The 15975-nt window shown below is 39.2% G+C and overlaps 1 protein-coding gene across 1 annotated transcript; it reads right to left on the reverse strand.

The window, feature by feature from the left end:
* Positions 1-9040: 9040 nt before the first annotated feature.
* Positions 9041-14108, reverse strand: LOC119053270 (carcinoembryonic antigen-related cell adhesion molecule 21-like). Its single transcript, XM_037150744.2, has 3 exons — positions 13958-14108; positions 12746-13099; positions 9041-9403 (listed from the first exon to the last, which is right to left on the reverse strand). Exons 1-3 carry the CDS (start codon positions 14019-14021, stop codon positions 9111-9113), a joined length of 711 nt encoding a protein of 236 aa, XP_037006639.2. The 5' UTR covers positions 14022-14108; the 3' UTR covers positions 9041-9110.
* Positions 14109-15975: the final 1867 nt, after the last annotated feature.

Raw genomic sequence — 15975 nt, forward strand, 5'->3', positions numbered from 1 at the left:
GTTTGTGTTGAATCTATAAGTTACTTTGGGTATTATGGACATTTACATAATGTTAGTTCTTCCAATCCATGAACGTGGCACATGCTTCCATTTATGTGTTTCCTTTTTTAATTGTATTTAGTTATTTTTCAAGTACAGTTTTCTGTCTATTTCTCCCATCCCAGCCCACCCCGCCCTGTGCTCCCCACCTCCCTTCCATTACCACTCCCCTTAGTTCTTGTCCCTGTGTCCTTCATACTTGTTCCTCCAAATCCCTCCCCTTTTTCCCCCTTAAATTACCTCCCCTCTGGTCATTGTCCCCCTGTTCTCTATTTCAGTGTCTTGGTTTTTATTCTGCTTGCTTGTTTGTTTTGTTGTTTAGCTTCCTGTTAAAGGTGAGATCATATGGTATTTGTCTTCCAACATATGGCCTATTTCACTCAGCATAATGATTTCTAGCTCCATTCATGTTGTTGGAAAGGGTAGTAGCTCCTTCTTTCTCTCTGCTTCATAGAATTCCATTGTATATATGTACCACAATTTTTGATCCATTCATAAACTGACCGGCACCTAGGTTGCTTCCAACTCTTGGCTATTGTTATGATATAATCCTAGCAGTAGAATTGCTGGGTCAAAAGGCAGGTCCATTTTTATTTTTCTGAGAAAATTCCATACTGTTTTCCATAATAGTTGTACCAGTCTGAAATCCCACCAACAGTGAACTAAGGTTCTCTTTTCCCCACAACCTCTCCAACATTTGTTGTTTGTTGCTTTTTTTATGATAGCCATCCTGACTGGTGTAAAGTGGTATCTCATTGTGGTTTTAATTTGCATCTTTCTGATAGCTAACGATATTGACAATCTCTTCATGTGTCTCTGGATATTCTGTATGTCCTCCTTGGGGAAGTGTCTGTTCAAGTCCTTTTCCCATTTTTTAATTGTGTTATGTTTCTTTCACATTGAGTTATGTTGTGTTTCTTTCTTAATTTCTTTCTTCAGTGTTGTGTAGTTTTCTGAGTGTAGGTCTTTTACCTACTTGGTAAGGTTTATTCCTAGATATTTTATTTTTTGTTACTATAGTAAATGGGAGTTTTTCTCTTTTCTTGTTTCTGATATTTCTTTCATAATGTTAAAATCCCTTTGCTTTCTGAATATTGACTTTGAATACTGCTTTTTTGCCAAATTCACTTATTACATCCTGTAGGGGTTTTTTTGTAGAATATATAGGGTTTTCTATGTACATGAGCATGTCCTGTGCAAACACTGATGGTTTTACTTTCTCCTTTCCTATTTAAATGTTTTTATCTATTTTTCTTGTGTGATCACTCTGGCTAGGAGTTGCAATACTACTTAGAATAGAATTGGTGAAATCAGACATCCTTGTTTTGTTCTTCCTGATCTTAGATGGAAAGCTTTTACTTTGAGCCCATTGATTATGATGATGACTGTTCTTTCCTGTACATGGGCTTTAGCAAGTTGAGATGGCCTACCTCTACTCACACTTTGCTGAGTGTTTTTATCATAAGTCGGTGCTGCCTCTTATGAAGTGCTTTTTTTTTCCACACCTAGGGATAAGATCCTGAGATTTTTTTTCCTTTTCTTTTCTTTGTGTTGTATTATGTTTATTGATTTGTACATATTATACCATCCTTGCACATTTCTCTAATTTTAATTAGCATTTTCTGAGCTTTTTGCTGCCAGAAAGACTCCTGTCTCATTTCTATGGTTGAGAAATTGGAATCAGAAAATATCTCAGAGGGGTGCCTGCTCAGTTTCTATATCATTCTAGTATTTTAATGTTTAACTCAACTTAGTTACAAAAATGTATAGAGCATAAATGCCCACAAAACATCCTGATATAAATTCTAACTACTGATGAGTTTGTAAGAGCCCCCAACATTTGTGGTAACTGTGTGGAATTATTGTATTTTCTTGGTCAATAAGAAATATTGTGCATAGGTGTTCAAGAGGCATTTTGATTGTTCATTGCTTATTCATTTGGATATTCTGTAAATGTGTAACTCATACTGTAAACCTACCAGGCAGTTTCAGAGGCACTGGGGACACAGGAGTGGATGAAAGAGACAAACTGGACATGATTGGTGATGTCTAAGTATTTACTTAACCACTAATATTTGCAGGGCATTTCAGGATGCCTTAAGATTTTTTTTTAATTTTTTTATTGATTATGCTGTTACAGTTGTTCTATTCCCCCTTTCATTCCCCTCCACCATTACCCCCCTTTAGTTTATGACCATGTGTCTCAAGTCCTTTAGATTCTATGTTTCCCATGCTATTCTTGCCCCCCCATCTATTTTCTATCTACTGTCTATGCTACTTATTTTCTGTACATTCTCCCCCCTTCTCCTCCTCACACTCCCCTGTTGCTAACCCTCCTTGAGATCTTCATTTCTATGTTTCCACTCCTGATCTAGCTGTCCTTTTAGTTTGCTTTCATTTTAGGTGTGGTTGTTAATAACTGTGAGTTTGTTGTCCTTTCACTGTTCATGTTTCTTTAACTTCTTTTTCTTAGGTAAGTCCCTTTAACATTTCATATAATAAGGACTTGGTGATGATGAACTCCTTGAATTTGATTTTATCTGAGAAGCACCTTATCTGTCCTTCCACTCTAAATGAAAGTTTTGCTGGATAGAGCAATCTTGGTTGTAGGCCTTTGGATTTCATGACTTGGAATACTTCTTTCCAGCCCCTTCTTGCCTGTAATGTCCCTTTTGAGGAATCCGATGACAGTCTGATGGGTACTTCTTTGTAGGTGACTGTCCCCTTATCCCTTGCTGCTTCTAGGATTCTCTCCTTCATTGTAATCTTGGCTAATGTAATTATGCTGTGTTTTGCTGTGTTACTTATTGGGTCCAACTTCTTTGGTACTCTCTGAGCTTTCTGGATTTCCTGGAAGTCCATTTCCTTTGCCAGATTGGGGAAGTTCTCCTTTATTATTTGTTCAAATAAGTTTTCCACTCATGGCTGTTCCTCTTCCCCTTCTAGCACCCCTATAATTTGGATGTTGGAACGTTCTTTATTTCTGCCTTCATCTACTCTCAATTTTTGATCTCTCTGCTCCAGTAAGTTCACATCTTCTGTGCTGAGCCAAAATATTAGAATTGAATGAAGAAAATCACTGGAAGTGTCCCTGAATTTATTATAACATACAGTGGTTATGATATTGTTGTCACTGTTGTTTGGATTATTGTGTGACTCCCTCACTGTCAAGTCTGGTCTATGAGGTCTGAGATTTTGTCTGTTTCCTTTGTGCTTATTAGAAGAGTGTCAGGCCTGGCTGGTGTAGCTCAGTGGATTGAGCATAGGCCTGTGAACCAGACAATCATTATTTGATTCCCAGTCAGGGCACATGCCTGGGTTGCAGGCCGGTTCCCTGCAGGCCAGTTCCCAGCAGGGGATGCATGAAAGGCAACCATACATTGATGTCTCTTTCCCCCTCTTCTTCCCTTCCCCTCTAAAGATAAATAAATACAATATTTTTAAAAAAGAGGAGTGTCACGGAGATGGTGAGCAGAGGGTTGGTGTTCTTTAATAAAGGAGTGCAAAAATTACAAATGTGATAATGCTTAACAGGGTAAAATATGAACAATTACATTTTTACACAAGAGGAATTCTGACCTAGGCAAAAGACCAGTTAATTTTTTAAAAGAGAATCATCTAATAGCGAATGAGCCCAGGCAAACCTAGAGTTAATGAGGTGGCAGGAATGAAAAATCCAGGCAGAGGACACAGTGTGTGCAAAGGCCAGAAGGTAGGAAAGTTCATTGAACTAAATGAATTTTACCGACTCAGTTTTGTCATTGAGTGAGCTAATATGCCTCAGGTATACAGTACACAGTCAGTAGTAAAAATTACCAAAGTGCTTATTATTCCACTCTTCTGGGTACCATTTCGAGGTCTGCCCACTTGGAAACAGCACTAATAGAGAAACAATTCACCCTCCTCCTGACAATACAAGCAATTTGTGATGTTAAGCATGATTTACATCCTGACTGATACACAAGTGACAGGCAATAACCCACCTATCTGCAAGGTAAACCATCTACTTTGTGTTGGCACTCATACAAATTCCATGGGTTTCCATTTCACCCAAAGCTTTTCACTTTTCTTTGTAATTCCTTCCTCTGATCCTGCCATCCTCTAGAATTTTCAGACTATTACTCATGTTCTTTTTTTCTGGGTAGATTCATTTGCATTTTCAGAAATTTTGCATTAATAAAATTATGTAGTATATTCTCTTTTTATTCTGGCTTTTTAATCCAGTATAATTATTATATGAGGTAAAATGTACATAATAAAAAGTGGAAAGGGCAGTGGTAGTGAGTTTAATCACAATTATGTGCAACTAACATGTCTACCTGGTACTAAAATATTTTAATCACTCTTATTAAGCACTAGCGACATTGAATGATTGCTTTTCATTTCCCTACATTCTAACTTGTGGTAAGTACCAATCTTTAATTTGTCTGAACCTCCTCCTTGTTTTCTGTCCCATATTTGATGTCATATAACCCTTGTGGACTTGTATATCAGGTGCTCCGACTAGTTCCAGTGTCAGAAAACAATACTGAGTCTTCAAAACATTATCCTTCCCCCACCCTCTGTGTCTTACCTTCATGCCCATCCTAATGCGGATGATCGGCACCCTCACTTCACCCAACATGCTCTAGTTGCACTTCATGCAACAGGTAGGTCAGAACCTCACTCATATTATTTAGCTTCATTCTGAGTCTCCACACAAACCCTCCTGTGTGGAACCTTAAGTCCCTTTGCTGTATACAAAGCGTAACACCCTCACACCTTCCAGGCTTCATGATTTCTCATCTGACACTGGGCAAACCCTATTCCTCCATGACTGATCTTTGCTTTCACCTCTACTTACACACAATCCACCTCTGGATTGGTCCCCAAGGATCTAATACAACACACCAGAGCCACAGGGAGCAGACAATGAATAGAACCAGAGAAGATATTTACTTTTGATTTCCTAGTCCTGGATGCAGGCTTTTTAAGGATAGACATGTGGAATTTGTAAAAAGAACAAAGAAAACAAGGAATGAGGACAGTGATGTGTGCTCTTAACTGCAGGTCAAATTGAACTTCAAAGAGGCTCACTCAATGTGTGGCTGACATAGCAGGGACCTGCATGTTTACTAGGTATTTGAGTTTTATGATAGGAGTTTTTTGTGTCTTGAAGGTACAGTGATCTTTTTTTGTGTCTTGAAGGTACAGTGACAATGTATGTGAAATGAGTACACTGTTGACAGTCAGGGTGTTGCAATATGTCCTTTCTTGCCAGTGCACATTCATGGATTCTGTCCAATGCTTCTTTTGAGGCCACCTGTGGACCTAGGAAGAACTGTGAAATCAGGTCATCTCCAGCTTTGGACATCCAGGAAGAAGATAGAAAAGATCATTGCAAATATACTTTTTAAAAATTAAGTAGGTAAACAAAAAATTGGAAGATTTAAAAATATGTTCAAATTGACCCTTTGAGTAAGATGGTATGGTTAGCTACTTACAGGGAGGTTATGTTAAAGAAACACATGCATCAAAAAAATTTAGAAATAGAATTAAGACTTGATTAAAGTTCATGCAATAGGGTAGTGAGACAGAACTGAAGGACACAAATTCAAAGGCTGGAGAGATTTTAGAACAAAAGGAAACTTGGGAATCTGTGCTTCCTAATGGCCTTTAGACAAAAAAAAAGCAAAACTTTTCATGAAACATGAAGAGGGGGTCATTTTATGTCTTGGTTGTAAAGTCACTCATGTATGGCATGTTTCTACTCTTCCTCAGAGACTGGCATACCAAGATGAATAACATTTAGTGTAGTGGACCTGGTATTTGAGAAGGTATTCTTTGGTCCTTAACACTGGCAAGAAGCTTTCAAAAACACTTAAGTATGTTTCAAAATACTAGATAAAGAATCAGCCATTACCAAATTACAATTATATTTTCAACAGAATGTTCTAAAATAGATTTTGGAGGCCTGTGGTCAGGAAGAAACTGTCTAAAGGTTGCTGAGGGAACTTTAAGTCTTCCAGGACATAACACAAATGCCTTCTTCATGATGGAGGGACCCACAACTAAATCTCTTTCATCCAAGAGTCAGTTTGCATCTCCTTAAATTTATAAAGAGGTGTGAGTTCCTAGCAATGTAGGCACAGGGGTAAAACAGCTGAGAGTCCGTGAACAGAGCAAGAATTTCATCTCCCAGGATGCTGCATTTGTCCATACCTCTGCTCTCACCTCTTATTATTTTTTCATACATCATATAAAATGAACAAGAGTATTCTCAATCCTACAAGATAGCTTCTGTAAATTATTTTGTTGTCATAGTTACTGAAGTGAACAAAAACTGAGATTCACCACATATATTGCTCTGATGAAAGTTTTTTTATAGAATATAACATGAGAGGTTTTTCTTTTATTTTTTATGTAATATTGTTCAGTTGTAGTTGTCTTATCATTTTCCCCATTGGTCACCTCAAACCCAGACTCTCCAACTCCCACAGTAATGTCCTCCATGCTTCATGCCCATGAATTTTCTGTTTGTCTTCCTTTACTTGTCCCTCTCCCTGTTTCCCCCCCTTCCCACTCCCCTGTGGTCACTATCTTTCCTACTTTAGTTACAATGGTCGGTTCTATTTCCTTCCTTCGTTTATTTTGGTGATTAGGATACACTTAGAAGTGAGATCATATGGTATTTGTCTTTCATCACCTGGCTTATCTCACTTAGCATAATGGTCTCCATCCAGGCTGTCAAAGAGTAGGAGCTCCTCTTTTTTTCAGCCAGACAGTAACCATTGTATAAATGTGCCATGCATGCACTCAGTTACTGATGAGCACTTAGGGTGTTCTCAACACTTGGCTATTGTAAACAACACTGCTATGAGCATTGGTGTGCATAGGTTCTTTGGAATTGGTTCTACAGCATCCTTAAGCTATAGTCCCGATAGTGGGATCGCTGGATTAAAAGGCTTTTTCATTTTTACATTTCTGAGGAAACTCCATACCATTTTCTTTTTTTAATTTTTTAATTTAATTATTTTTTAACTACAGTATTCTGTATTTTACTGCCATCCCAGTACACCCCACCGTGCTCCCCACCTCCCTCTCATTTCCACCCCCCTTAGTTGTTGTCCATGTGTCTTTTATACTAGTTTATGTAAATCCTTCCCCCTTTTCCCCTGAAATTCCCTCCCTTCTCCCCTCTGATTGCTTTCCCCCTGTTCTCTATTTCTGTGTCATTGTTTTTATTTTGCTTGCTTGTTTGTTTTGTTGTTTAGCTTCGTGTTAAAGGTGAAATCATATAGTAATTGTCTTTCAATGCCTGCCTTATTTCATTCAGCATAATGCATTCCAGTTCCATCCATGCTGTTGCAAAGGGTAGGAGCTCCTTCTTTCTTTCTGCTGCATAGAATTCCAGGTTGATAAAAGACTTAAATATAAGTCTTGAAATCATTAAAGTCCTAGAGGAGAACATTGGCAGAAAAATCTCAGATATTTTATGCAGCAACTTTTTTACTGACATATCCCCTAAAGCAAGGGACATAAAGGAAAGGATAAACAAATGGGATATCATCAAAATGAAAAGCTTCTGTATAGCTAAAGAAACAGTGTTAAAATGAAAAGACAACCAACTGTATGGGAAAACATAATTGCCAATGACACTTCTGACAAGGTTTTAATCTCCAAAATATACAAGGAACTTACAGGACTCCACTCTAAGAAGACAAGCAACCCAATTAAAAAATGGAAAAAGGACTGAACAGACACTCCTCCAAGGAATACATGCAGAGGATCCAGAGATATATGAAAAGATGCTCAATATCACTAGCTATCAGAGAGATGCAAATTAAAACCACAACAAGATACCACTTTACACCAGTCAGAATGGCTATCATAAACAAAGCAACAAACAACAAATGTTGGAGAGGTTGTGGGGAAAAGGGGTCCCTAGTTCACTGTTGGTGGGATTGAAGACTAGTACGACCATTATGGAAAACAGTATGGAATTTTCTAAGAAAAATAAAAATTGACCTGCCTTTTGACCCAGCAATTCCACTGCTGGGATTATATCCTAAGAATCCTAAAACATCAATATCAAAGAACCTATGCACCACAATGTTCATAGCAGCACAATTTACAATAGCCAAGAGTTGGAAGCAACCTAGGTGCCCATCAGTAAATGAATGGATCAAAAAATTGTGGTACATATACACAATGGATTTCTATGCAGCAGAGAGAAAGAAGGAGCTACTACCCTTTGCAACAACATGGATGAAACTGGAAAGCATTATGCTGAGTGAAATAGGCCAGGTGTTGAAAGATAAATACCATATGATCTCACATTTAACAGGAAGCTAAACAACAAAACAAACAAGCAAGCAGAAAAAAAAAGTTTTAACAGTTACCTGAGGTTAGAAAGCTTCACCCTGAGAATTCACCTGCATTCTCTTTAGCTCTGGGTGGTTTCCTCTCCAAGAGATACCAAAGACCAATGAGGTCAAACTTAGCTTGAGAAGCCATGAGGCCATTTCTAATTCTGTGGTCATTTGTCTGAATGAGGACATATGAGCTAAAGGGTTGGTTTTATTATCAAAGCTTCCAATTAGATAGTACCAACAAAAAACAGAAATGTATTGAACTTATGGAAATAATGGTATTGGTATAAACATGAAAAACTCAAGGCTTTAGAAATCTTTTGAAAGAAAGAGAAAGGCAAAGATTAGTGTTGCTACTCACAAGATTGTCCTCTTGTTCATTCTCCTTGCCCACAAACATGTTCAGGTGCCCTCTGAATGTTTACATGAAGAAGGACAGAGCTCGGATTCTATGAGCTCCTCACCTGATCCCACTTATTATCACAGGACCACTGCTCATCCTCTGAAGGACACAATGTCACCTCCACTGTGGACATAGTATGAATGAGACCAACTTCAGATGACAGTTGCATGAAATATTACCTTTATTGAACAGAAGGACAATGTCTGCTTACATTTTTTAGTGTTTATTGATTCGATGCAAGTATTTTAAGAGCTATTCACCTTCAAAAATCTAGTATAATGCTGAAAAATATTTTATTTAGAATTTAATAACATATGTCAGGAATGACTGTTACTCAATTTCACATGCAGCACAACAGGAAAACTTGTAGTAGACCGGTTGATATTGGAAACTTTACACTTGTAAATACCAGCATCTTCCCTCTTCACAGGGTCTATGGTGAGGCTTTGGTAGACATTTGACACATTCATGCGCTCATTGAGTTGGAGATTAATGCCATTGAACAACCAGTGAATGAAGAGTGCATTTGTGTTGCAGGTAAAGACCACAGAATCCTTATTCTCTGTGACTGTGCTGTTACTGACATTGAGGGAAACCACTAATTCAGGCTCTGTGGAAAAACAGGGAATATGAATGATTAAGAATGGGCATGAGATATGGAACCATGCTACTTACTCAGATCTCAGCCACTCACAGCCCACAGTGAGCTATGTAAGGCTTACCAGAATATTTTCTTGACATTTGCAGCAGGATAGTTGTCTAAATTCAGGTGAAATTGTGTAATGAGACAGCTGCAGATCCACTCTGACCATATACAATCCCAGGGCAATTCCATTCATATTCCCTTAGTCATCTGTGTTAGCAGCTCAAAAATCCCCTTTCCAGCTTATGTGTCCTATAACCTCATCATCAGATATAATTTTTTCTCTCTTGAGCATTTACTGACTTTTTTAAAAACTTTTTTTTACAAAACATTATATCCCACTTCTTATGTAAACTTTTATCAATGAAAAGCATGTTTACCCCTCTGTCGATCTCTGGAGCCAAGCAAATTTACAGTAACCAGAAAAATTTTAGCTTTTTTAAGTAATTTATTAGGCAGTAAAGAGTATTCAATAGAGAAAGGATAGTCTTTTCAACAAACAGTGTTGCATACCAATATTTGCATGCAGACAAGTGATATTGGTCATTGTATGATCCCACATACAAAAATTCAATCAAATATATCAAATTCTAAAGGTTAGACCCCCAACCATAAAATGCTTAGAAAAATATATGGAGAAGCCTTATAACATTGGTTTGACAATTATTTTATTAATATACCACCAAGAACAAAGGTAAAAAAAATTACACAATTTGGATTTTGTCAAAATGAAAAATTCCTCTTTATCAAAAAACACAACAAGTTGAAAGGTGACCTTTGAAATGCAGGAGAATGCTTTGCAAATCATATGGAAAATGAATGGTTAATATCTAGAATACACAAAAATTTTCTGCAAGTCAACAGCCACAACAAAACCACATACAAACTGACTTAAAAATGAACAAAACCTTCAATAGACATTTCTCAACAGTATATATGCAACAGGCCAAAAGTCACAGAAAATGTTCAATTCCACTATCATTTACAATAATGAAAGTCAAAACCCTCCAGGTTGACTTACTTGCTTGTGATGTTGGGTGCAGTTAACTGTGCTCTGCACCTAAGAGAACAAAACTTGCCCTGTGTAGTACATTCCCTTTCCCCAAAAGTTTCTTCAACCAGAGTTGGCACCCCTAACATCTCCGTCAACCTGAGTCTTTGAAAGAACCCAGGAGTTCTGTGAATCACTAGAAAATGCATTAGAATCTGGATGCTCAGAGAATGTATGGCTGCTAGGTATATGTCTGGGGGAAAGTACAGACTTTCTCAGGTGTCATTTAAGTATCCATGTTCTGTTATGGAAAGACATCATTGGGAGTCAGACATACCCCTGTAATTTTGGTTCTTCACTGACCACCTGGCTGCCTGGTTGACGAGAAGTGTTTCCTTGAAGCTGCACAGACTTCTATCACCCACCTGCTTTGTGTTCCTATAAGCCACCATTTCCTACAACATCCTAGAGTTGGGGTTTATGCAGAAATAGCACGTAGAGTCCAAGTGCAAGCCAGTGGTAAATTAACTGCTCAGGCTTCTGGGCCAAAAAGTGGGTTAGGTCTTTCAAGTAGAGTGAGACCCAAATTAGTCACTGAGCAAAATAAGTCAGTGATTCAAAAATGATAGAATAAAATCCAAGAAGTGATTTAGGGAAGAGGAAAAAGGACAGACAGAAGTTGATTAATGCTCTGCCATTGACCATTAAAATAATTTTCCCCTGAGGTAAGGACTGGTACAAATGTAAAACAAGTGTCTTATAGAAAGTGGTGTCATGGACCTGCTGAAATTCTGGACCATGTGGGCAATGTATGTTAAGTGGCTTTGACACAGAAATTTGGAAAAAAAAACTTAGAGTTCTTCTGTATGTGAACATTATTATTAACAGTTCTGGCCCTAAGAACAATTGAAGAAAGACTTATTAGAGAAAAGAAACTGATTTGAGATGATGGTCTTGGTTCCTGCAGGCAAAGAAAGCCTGTCCTGCCTGGCAAAAATTGAAAGGATTCTGAATCTAGGATCCAGGCTCAGAAGTGATTTTGGACCATTCATTCATTCATTCATTCACTATTTCTTTCGTCCTAAGTCATCAAAACAATGGAATGTTTGTTACATATTGCTCCCTGAGTTTGTTTCAGGCATAGAATGGGAGTGAGAAGGCAAAGTCTTTTCTTTATATTTGCTTGGAGTGACTCTAACAAAAACAAGAAGCAAATAAGTAAGTGATGTGAAATCCAGTGCCTAGAGGTGTGGATGGGCCACTTGAGGGGAAGGTTGTGCAGTGATTCTGATTGTTGCTGCAGGTAATTTGTTCTAGAGTAAAAATACATTGTTTCTCCTTATTGTCAGTACACAGGCCAAAAGGTATTCCTGTGAGATAAGCATGCCTAAGACAAAAGAATCTGCACCAATTCATTGGTTAACAATTCCAAAGACATCCTTATAGGATCTCTAAAGTACAGGAATGAAATGTAAGACCACAACAGACTTTGAGAGACTCTGATCAGTTTCTCATGGTCTGTTTGATGCTGCTGTAGTGACTGTATCTCCGGGTGCCTCAGTTTATTCTTAAGGAGTATTTGGCTGCTAAGTTGTGAGTGTACAAACTGTACAATATTTACAGCATTAGACCTTAACCAGGGAGAGAAGAGTTGTTCAAATAAGGGCCATCTCTTAATGATCAACACAAAGAAAGAATCTCCTAGGCTGATCCCTGGTGAATAACGAGCTTCAAGGAGGATCTAATTGTGCTCTCCATACACAGATGCAGGTGATACCAAACTCCATTTTTGCCCAAACATGGCTCTTGGGCCTGAATCCTGACTTTTGACCAGCTCAGGATCTTTGTGTCTTGGGATCCAATTAAACTCTTTCACACTCAGCCTTTCCCAAGAGCTTAAACACAACTTTGCACAGGGCTACCACTGTCCCTGTATTCAAGATACCTGGAAAAATGTTCTGGGGAGGAATTTCTGAGCTGAGCTCTGTTAGAATTTCAGGGGGCCTCCTAGAACATGATTTGACCTAGAACATCAAAGTCATTCTCAAGGTCAAGTTCATAAGCAGGTGCTCAGAGGGCTGAACATAAGTGTCTTTCCCTCTGAAGAGTAACTCCCATCACAATGATGCTTCTGTCCAGAGTGACTGTCCATAGGGATGCAACTTGGGAAAGGAACTGATAGCTTAGAAAATTTGTCTTCACAAAATCCAACTAGAAACAAAATTTGGAGATAAATGGAAGCAGAATTCAGGAATGTCTGTCCTGTGTGTGAAGTAGACTCCACCCCACCCAAAACCTAGTAGTCAGAAAACACTCACCATATACGATAAGCCGCACCAATCCAATTTCTTTTATTACATTTGTAATGTAGATAACTATGGTGTACATTCCTGTATCATTCTTTGTGACATTGTCTATCAGCAAGGATCCATCAGAGGTTATTCTCTCTCGACCGCTGTATGCAGGACCTTTTATATCATATCTTAAGGTTGTTATAAGAAATGCAATCATAAAATTTCTGTTGGTGCTTTTCCCCCTGTACCATACGAAGGTTATAACATCATTAGGTGTATTGTGAAGAGGTAGAAGTGCAGCCTCCCCTTCAGCGCTGTAGGTGGACACAACAGAAAGTTCAGCTGTGGTGGGCTGGCACCAGAAGTTGAGGAGTGAGACTGGGAAAGAAGAAAAAATCTATGTTCATAAGTATATATTGTGATGGAAATATGAGGTTCTGAATCCTGAGAAGGTGTCTTTCTCTGCCTTGGTATATAGATGAGTGTGTGTCTCCCATAGTAAAGGTCCACAGCATGGCCCCCATTTTTAGCACCTCTAAAACTGTTACCTTTTCTGTTTCATAGAGTATTCTGTAGGTGTTTTCTTGCTAACTCCCTAATTATGTTCATACTTCTTCCTACACACAGGGGCAACTTTTGGAAGATATTTTTCTGACAACCTTCTCTAAAGATCCTGTCTTGACATCTTTCTTATGATGGGTCTTGTGCATACCTCACATCACACCTAGATCTTTCCTTTTATCTCTCTCCTCCCAAACATGGGATGAAATAAAGCAGGGCTTTGTTGGATCTTGTACCCTTAGAGACTCGAAAGCCTGCAAGTACATGGAGCAGAATGAATGAGTAACCCCAGGGTTTCACCACATAGGGTATATTGGAGCATTTCTCACATTGGTGGTAAAGACAATGCCTAGCACCCCTGGTTTTTATTTTTCTAGTGTTTCTAGAAAACAATGACATAAATCATTATTATTATTACCAGAATTTATCATTCATACTCAACAATGAATAACAGAAAAAGAGCACCAGTGGTTTTCCTGCCTCTCACCACTTCCAGTTTATGAGATTTTCCTTTTTCTGACCCTCTTCCTGATCCTACTCTGTTCCTTTCCCCTTCACCCTCAGGTCAAAACAGACGCCTTCCCTCTTCTCTCAAAGCACTGGTATCTTTAGAAGATCCCAGCCAGTCTCTGTGCCAGAGCATTAGTCTGCCCAAAGGAATTGTCTCCTACTTACCAGCCACCAGGATCACTTGCCAGTGGACAGGTCCTCTATGGGTAGAGATTGACAGGGATCCCATGGTGTATGTTGTCTACTCTGTGGCTGCCTCTTTGTGAAAAGCCTGAAGTTCTGTAAGGCTCACAGGTACCCCTGTCCAGAATGGTGAGATCTGCTGTGGGTTCTAACTGTGGGCTGAGCTTTACTGTGGGGCATGTTTACTATTCTTCTCATGTAGACTGGGGGTGGAGTCAGTGCCCAAACCCTCCCACTCCCTGCCCTCATTCTGCCACTCTAGTTCCTATTTACCAGTATTTTTCTTCTACATTTTGGTTCCCTGGGAACTCCTGAGGTTTCACAACACCACACACATGCACACGTGCATATAAACACACACACACACAAACTCCTACTCTCAGGCTGTGTTTGGAAAGCACTATACAGGGTTGTCTGGATTTTAGACATTCCCAAGAACTTCTTGTCAGCTGCACATTAGCCTTTCTCACAGCTTTCTCTCTATCACATTTGATATTTCCCTTCAGAGCATGTGTTCTGAAATTGTCAGGGAAATCTTGTCATAAGTATGTCAACCCAGCTGTGCTTCAGATCTGTGAAATTTAATGAATATCACAATGCCCAGGTGACACTAAGAAATGCATCTTCAGCAGCTGTCCAGTTAATGTGGGTGTCCATTCAAAATGAGATGTGTTGATGTGAAGGTTGAACCACTTCTGATCTCCTGTCCACAGGAAAATTCTCCAGATTCTGTTAAATTGCAGATTCTGAAGGGGTTGCTGCAGTGGTTCAGATACAGTGCATCTCACAACCTATCAGGAAAAGTAGATCTTCCTGCCCTGTAGGGTACACTTGCAATAGTAAGGCTAATGGGGGCATATTGGCCCCTGAGAGGAGGACCCACTCATGCCAGCATTGACCTGTGCTGTGTCCTGGGTTGTGGTCTCTCAGCAGAGCATAGAGAGTCCTGGCTGTCCTCAAAATATGGGGAACATTTCTGCTTGTGATACAGAAACTTGGGTGGGAATCCAGTTTTCTTCATGTTTTCAAATGCTCTGAGAAGGTTTTATTCCCTCCCAGCAAGGTCACAGAGATGAATTTGGCACTGAAAGGGGCAAAGCATGGTGATACTTGAATAGAGGACCCTTCTTCTATGTCAGGTCGTCACCAGACTGGATTTTACTTCCAGGGACAAATATTAAAAGCCAGAAGTCTCAGTAGGACCTACAGCTTTGGGGTGTAAAGTGTGAGGTGTTCTGTGTATCCCAGAAGAAAGGACTTTGGGTAAAGTTCAGGTGCCTGTGTATTTCTGGGGCCTCCAAGGGGTTTCATATCTGTTTATTGGACCTGTCTTCATGCTGCTGGTTGTGGAACAGCCTCTGATTTCTGCCTGAAAGACTTTCTTGTGGTCGCCAAACATGCCCATGGATGACACCAGGCATAGGGAAGAGAGCAGCACAGAAACCCCTGAGGGAGGAGGTGCTCGCAGGCCAGGCCAAAGTAAGAAACTTTTAAACCTGAAATTGATGCAATTAGTTTGTCTGAGCAAAACTGACCTCATATGCCTGGGAGAAAGGACTCGAATTCTGTGAAGAAAAGCAGTTTTGCACCTAGTTTTGTATGTGATAATCAAAGTACAAAGTGAAAATATTGCATAGATTCCATTAGAAGATGAGGGATAAAATAGCAGGGAAAACTCCAGAATTGAAAAAAAAAAAAAGGCAAAAGGGACAAGCATAATTTTTCCATTGATGGGTACAGGATTATTCAAATTTACAAGATAGAGAGAAGGTGTTCTGAAGGCACACTTGCTCCAGGTTCTGTGCGTTTGGTTGGTCCAGGAAAGGAAATCATCATGATCTGCCAAAGTTATCCTATTTATGATAAAAAGAAGAAAAAAAGGGGTTAAGGGCTGACCCAAGCAGAAGACAGAACATTTTAAAGGAGAATATAGGCCTGGGATATGGCAACCTGCGGTCATCTGCCCAGCTACAAATTTCTGATGGGAATATCCCAAGAGG

This window comes from Artibeus jamaicensis, unplaced genomic scaffold (genome assembly GCF_021234435.1).
Source record: "Artibeus jamaicensis isolate MK-2021 breed Jamaican fruit bat unplaced genomic scaffold, CSHL_Jam_final scaffold_11, whole genome shotgun sequence".
NCBI classification, from domain to species: Eukaryota; Metazoa; Chordata; class Mammalia; order Chiroptera; family Phyllostomidae; genus Artibeus; species Artibeus jamaicensis.